The sequence below is a fragment of the Bidens hawaiensis genome, unplaced genomic scaffold (genome assembly GCF_021521415.1).
Source record: "Bidens hawaiensis isolate Kalapana, Puna unplaced genomic scaffold, B.hawaiensis_p1.1 tig00052822_1, whole genome shotgun sequence".
NCBI lineage: Eukaryota > Viridiplantae > Streptophyta > Magnoliopsida > Asterales > Asteraceae > Bidens > Bidens hawaiensis.
The window spans coordinates 37,189-43,290 of record NW_027499495.1 but is presented as its reverse complement, the minus strand read 5'-3'; the positions used below and the strand labels follow the sequence as shown (position 1 = coordinate 43,290).

The window sequence follows — 6,102 nt, the reverse complement described above, 5'->3', positions numbered from 1 at the left end:
TACTTATTAAATGAAGGAATATATACGAAATTCCCGTCTAACAGTTCACGAACGTTCGGTTCATTAAATAACATATTTCTAAAGTGAATGGTGAGGTTACTGTACAATAATTGTTTAACGTACGATAAGTACGCGAGACGCTCAAAGGCAAAAAAAAAATTATAAAACGCTCAGCCAAAAACCTAAAACGCTCAAAAACGGTTTTCGTGAAAAAAGTAAAAAAATATCAATTAACGATCCAAAACTTTTTTTTTGTTAACTAATGATTAATTGAATATGTATTGACAATTTTAAAATGTTTGGATATGATTTTCATGGATCAATTTCGTGAATATAATGTATTCGCGTACCTATTGTACGTCGATTTACTTATTCATAAAGTGAATAAAATAATAATTATTGTATTTATTTTATGAAACACGTTTTCAATTATTATTATTATTATTATTGAAGAAAACAAAAGGGGGAAGAAAAATAAGAAATTAGGTTTCATCTATCAAAAACTGTAACGAAAGAAAAAGAAAGATAAGATCCTGAATTTGCTTCAAATAACCAACACACACACACACACATACACACTGTGTTTATACATACATATACATACACATATATATATATTATATAAATATCATAATTCTTCGTTAATCAAATTCATTTTCTATCAACTCCGATCTCCTACAACAGGTATTATTATTATTATTATTCAATTTACCGTCGTTTTTGCATCGATTGAGCTTCGATCCGATTATTATTATTATTATTTTTATGTTATATACTCGTTCGTTATTGATCGTTAGAAATTGATATGTTACGTAGCTGTTGTTACATGTAAATTGAGGAGATTAGGTTTGAATTTTGATATTATTATTTGTAATTAGGTTAGACGGAGACGGATTTTTTGTCTGTTGTGCAAACTACCAGGCTCGAGCTCGGCTTGTGAGTAGATTTTCAAGCTCGAGCGAGCTCGGCTCGTTTACTATTTAGCTATTATTTTTTATATAATTATAATTGTTTTTTTAAAACGTTTTCTATTATAACTTTATGTATAAAGTAATATATGTTATTTAGTTATTTTTTTTTATTTTTTCATGACATTATATGTATATTATATATATTAATAATTATTAAATATATATTTTAAAAAATTATATAAATGACAGGCTTGGTTAGGCTCGCGAGCTGGCTCAAGGTCGGAAAGTGAAGCTCGGGCTCGGGTCTAGTTTTTTAGCAAGCAGATCTCAAGTAGCTCGCGAGCAGCTTGGCTCGTTTGCACTCCTACTATTGATCTTAGATCTCCTGTTTGTGATGAAATATTTGTTAGGTAGTGATAAGATCCCAAATCTTGGTCAAAGATGTTATTGAAAAAGGGGGAAAGTGAGTAAATGAGATGCTGAAGATTAGAGCCGGTTATTATTCTATTGGCTTAATTTTAGGGCCGGTTATTATTCTATTGATGCCTATTTATATCATTTGTTCTAGTTTTAGGGGAGGTCAATGTTTATGTTTATGAATTTACTTGGTTAAAATCCTTGTAATGGAGATCTAATCTTTCTCGAATCGGATCAATTGGAGAATAGTTCATCTCGAATCGGGCCAACTATCCTTTAATTTCTTGTTTAAGTTTTGGTCTCTATCAGGTAGTTTTTTTTTTCTGCAAATTTTGTTAGCAGTGTTAGGCGCTAGTCGGGCAGTGGGGTACAGACTAGCGATTAACAGGGATTAATTGAATTGGAATTTTTATATGTAATTTTCAAAATTTGAAAATTTACATATAAAAGTACTTCAGAGCGCAGTTGGTTATGGCAATGAAGATAAGAACTAGGCTTCCTTCGGGAGGTCGCCAGTTCGAATCCTAGTTGAATCCTAGCCACACAAGTGTTTTATCTTGCCTGCGTTACGACGGAGGGTTTCGACTATTGTGGCGGCGCAACCGTGTTGTGGTTCCAACGGTTTAGTCGTTGGCCAAAGAAAATAGATCAAGATTTAGAGTTTAATTCGTCATTTCATTCATGATTTTCATAAAGCAAAATTTCAAGGATTTATATAGCCTTACAATATAATAACCTACTAACGCAATAATTATTAACTGCCTAAAAGAAATGTAAACAAAAGAAATACAAGAATTAAAAGGTGTGATGCATGGAGACGTGGGGAAAGTGATGTTGTGGCATGACATGGTTTTGGGCACACAACAAACTGGTGTCAAGTCACATGCTAATATTCTGGCAGCAACTTTAATTTGGTCGTTTTCTGATAGTTTCTAACAAAACAGAGTAAAGCTTGAGAGTTTAAGAGAGTTTAGTAAGTCAATAAAATGGCATTGACTGTATTTCTGTTATGTTTCATGTGGATGCATACTATAGATTATAATGTGAAAGAACATAAAGGCAATCAGAATTCTAAAATCCCACCTTAGTATGTTTGATGTATAGGATAGTGATAATATAAATTTGTTATTCATAAATCTTTTTGTTGAGATATGCAAGTGATAAATCATGAAACATTAGTGACCATTTTCTATATCATGCAGGTTAAGTTAAATTGTTGTTGACTCGTCAATTAAGACGAGGTGTTGACTAGATGGCTGAAGAACAATTGGATTATGGAGATGAGGAATTTGGTGGGTCCCAAAAGACGCGATATCATGGTGACGGAGCAATTCCTGCACTTGCAGATGATGAAATTGGCGGGGAAGATGATGAATATGATGATTTGTATAATGATGTTAATGTTGGTGAAAATTTCCTACAAATGCAACGGGCCGAGTCACTTCCGTCTGGTAACATTGGAAACGGAAAGATCCATGATCAAAAACCGAATATCCCGGAAGCCCAACCCGAGTCTATGGTATCGCGAGACAAAAACATACCCGGGCCTGCATCTGAAACTGTTTATTCAAACACTGGCTTGAAGAAAGAAGGGTTGACTGTTGATCTTTCTAAAAAAAGTACCGTTCCTGAAGTGAGTAACGATATGGGCTTTCACATGACCCAAAAACCTTCCGTTGAGCCCATATTAGGGCCCATTGGGAACGATAATGGGCCTATGTTAAATTCAAATCCGGGTCATGGTCCAGGTGATGTTCCAGTACCAGGTCATCAGATGGGTGTGAATCAAGTTAGACCACCGGTGGACAACGGTGCAACGACTCTTTTTGTTGGGGAGTTACACTGGTGGACAACAGATGCTGAGCTGGAAAATGTTTTGTCTCATTATGGAAGGGTGAAAGAAATAAAGTTTTTTGATGAACGGGCTAGTGGAAAGTCAAAGGGGTATTGCCAAGTTGACTTTTATGATTCGAGTGCTGCTACCGCTTGTAAAGACGGGATGAACGGTTACGTGTTCAATGGGCGGCCCTGTGTGGTGGCTTTTGCTTCACCACAAAGTATAAGACAAATGGGTGCTTCTTATAGTAATAAAAGTCAAAGCCAACCGGTTCAATCTCAGGCGGAACCACCAGGGCGAAGACCGGTGAATGACATGGCAGGAAGAGGCGGTGGAAATTATGGCCGTGGTAATTGGGGCCGAGGGGGTATGAACAGGGGTGGCGGGAATATGAGAGGTAGAGGTGGGATGGGCCCGAAGAATGTGAACACACCAGGGTTTGGAAACGGGCCAGCTGGCGGTGGTTATGGAGGACCCGGTTTTGGTGGTCCGCCAGGTGGGTTTATGCATCCTCAGGGTATGATGGGTGGTGCTGGGTTTGACCCGACATATATGGGTCGTGGGGCGTATGGCGGGTTTCCAGGAACCGGTTTTCCCGGTATGATGCCACAGTTTCCCGGGGTTAATCCCATGGGGTTAACTGGGGTGGCGCCACATGTGAACCCAGCCTTTTTTAACCGAGGGATGATGGGTGACACGGGTATGGGTATGGGATGGGGTGGGGAAGACCATGGTCAAAGTCAAGGTCAAGGTCAGGGTCAAAGAACTCGAGAGTCAAGTTATGGAGGTGAAGATGGCGATTCGGAACACGGGTATGGTGGCGGTGAGGGTAGCCATGAAAAGCTGACCGCCACTCGGTCAAACGCGGTTTCTCGGGAAAAAGATCGTGAATGGTCAGAAAACACTGAAAAAAGGCACCGTGATGAGCGGGATCCGATGGACCGTGATAGGTACGAAAAAGATTACAAGTACAAAGAAGAAAAAGATAGTTACCGGGACCATCACCGCCATAAGGATCGCAACACCGGTTATGAGGATGACTGGGACCGTGGCGGTCAATCTTCAACACAGTCCAGGAGCCGATCCCGAGCTATGCCTGAAGATGACCGCCGACATCACCGTTCCCGGTCCCGAGACGCGGATTACGGGAAACGTAGGCGCTAATTTGTCGGGATTACCGTCTTCAGCTTTTGGGATTATAAAAGTAAGTTCTACACATTTGGAAGCCCGGCGTATATTATATTATATACGATATATCTCTACAGACTTCAATGCTTTAATTATTGTGGTAAAATCAACTTAAAACAGTTAAAACCGTGATACATTTATAGTTATTTGCGTGCGTGTGTGAGAAATGCGTTAAATTTCGATGCTTTTGTTGTTAACCGTATTCAGGGAAAAGTTATGACCTGGATGAAGCTGACAAGTTAAATTTTTCATCAACTGCTGGTCTGCACCAAAATTAGTTTTATTATTATTTTGATGTATATCATGTTTTATGTTGTAACATCATCCCCACATTTGCTATGCGGTTGTATTAGAAATCTGTTTATGTTTTCTTAGAATCTCGTACAGGGTATATGCAGCACGTTTTATAGTTGTAAATACCGTTGTAATATGTAGCGATTAGGCTCTGTGTTTTGTCGGCAGGTTCCAAAATGGGGATGTAATGTGTAGATCTAGTTTTAGGCCTTCGTGTTCTTCGGTTGCTCCTGTGTTTTAGAAGGGCTGCAGTCGAAAAGATTTTCCGCATGCTTGTATGCTGTTGTTTTCTGGCTGTACATTGTAACATAGTATAAGTATCAAACATGACAAACATTTTTGTACTAAACCTTTTGTACATCAAAAAGAGTTTGATTTTTCCATAATGTATCTTATCTTATGTGGTTTAATACTCAAATATCATATTATTGAGATTCTGAACTTGATCAATCTTGGATTTGATCTGTTCGGATTATTTAATGTGTGGTTACATATGGCTAGAGGTGCACAAACCGGGTATTTTCAGGAACCGGAACCTGGTAGGAACCGGTTTCAGGTATGGTCAATAAAAGTCAAAATCGGGTCGGGTAGGAACTGGTTACGGGTATAGTCGGGCTTTTGACCGGGTTTCGGGTAGGGTCCGGTCGGGTTTTGACTAGGTATTTCCGGTTTCATATCCGCGAGTCGGTTCCGGGGAGAAATCCAATACCAGGTCGTACCTGCGGGTAGGGTACAGATAGGAACCGGGTCGGACACGGAACCTGGTATTTTGTGCACCTCTACATACGGCGTGTTCCGTGTGTGCGGCTCCTTAGGTGAGTCCCACATTATTCCCGTTCAGGTATTTTGTCATACGGAGTAACACGTCTCATCAACACTATCATTGTAGTTTGAGGCGTATTGGTTGTAGATGAGATTACGAGAACAGAACTCCACCGTTAGACGTGTTTGGGTGGGATAATGATGGATGATCATGATCTCTTGAAAAATCTCCACTAGTACTCAGGCAGCTAAAATATATTCTTATAGGCAAAGCGAACAAGAGTCGGATGTTATAGTGTGATTTCATACTACTTTTCGAATTGGGTTTTATATGTGATAATTTTCTGTGTTTAGATCATTGTTAGTCGTCGCCTTTCTAGCTATGTTCGGCAAGTATTTGGTTGATATCACTTCAATTTGGTTTTGGTAGATTCATATTCATATTGAAGCTATCTACTATATATGTTCATAATTCTTTTGCTACATAATAAGCTATTATAAGATTGTTTGGATTGACTGTCAAATGTGCTCATGTAAATATTGATAAGTTCTTTTAAACTTTTCTTTTGCTCAATTATGTATTACATACAATGTAGTACTAGTTAGAGTGAATGCATATGGTGATATATCAAGCGACGAAGTTGGTAGTTAGTAGTTAGGAAGACATTTATAGGAGAGATTTCGTGTGTATAG

General features: G+C 38.5%; 1 protein-coding gene across 2 annotated transcripts; it reads left to right on the top strand.

Annotated features, from left to right (window-relative positions):
* The first annotated feature begins 561 nt into the window (after window positions 1–561).
* On the top strand, window positions 562–5,024 carry LOC143599790 (uncharacterized). Of its 2 annotated transcripts, XM_077077664.1 has the most exons (3): window positions 562–684; window positions 2,531–4,369; window positions 4,561–5,024. In XM_077077664.1, exon 2 carries the CDS (start codon window positions 2,581–2,583, stop codon window positions 4,327–4,329), a length of 1,749 nt encoding a protein of 582 aa, XP_076933779.1. In that variant the 5' UTR covers window positions 562–684; window positions 2,531–2,580; the 3' UTR covers window positions 4,330–4,369; window positions 4,561–5,024. The 2 variants fall into 2 exon arrangements, with proteins under 2 accessions (XP_076933779.1, XP_076933778.1); XM_077077663.1 differs by having other exon boundaries at window positions 2,531–5,024.
* The last annotated feature ends 1,078 nt before the right edge of the window (window positions 5,025–6,102 follow it).

Bases quoted from the DNA above. Each gene is read 5' to 3' on its own strand.
- LOC143599790 (XM_077077664.1), top strand. From the start codon at position 2,581: ATGGCTGAAGAACAATTGGATTATGGAGATGAGGAATTTGGTGGGTCC.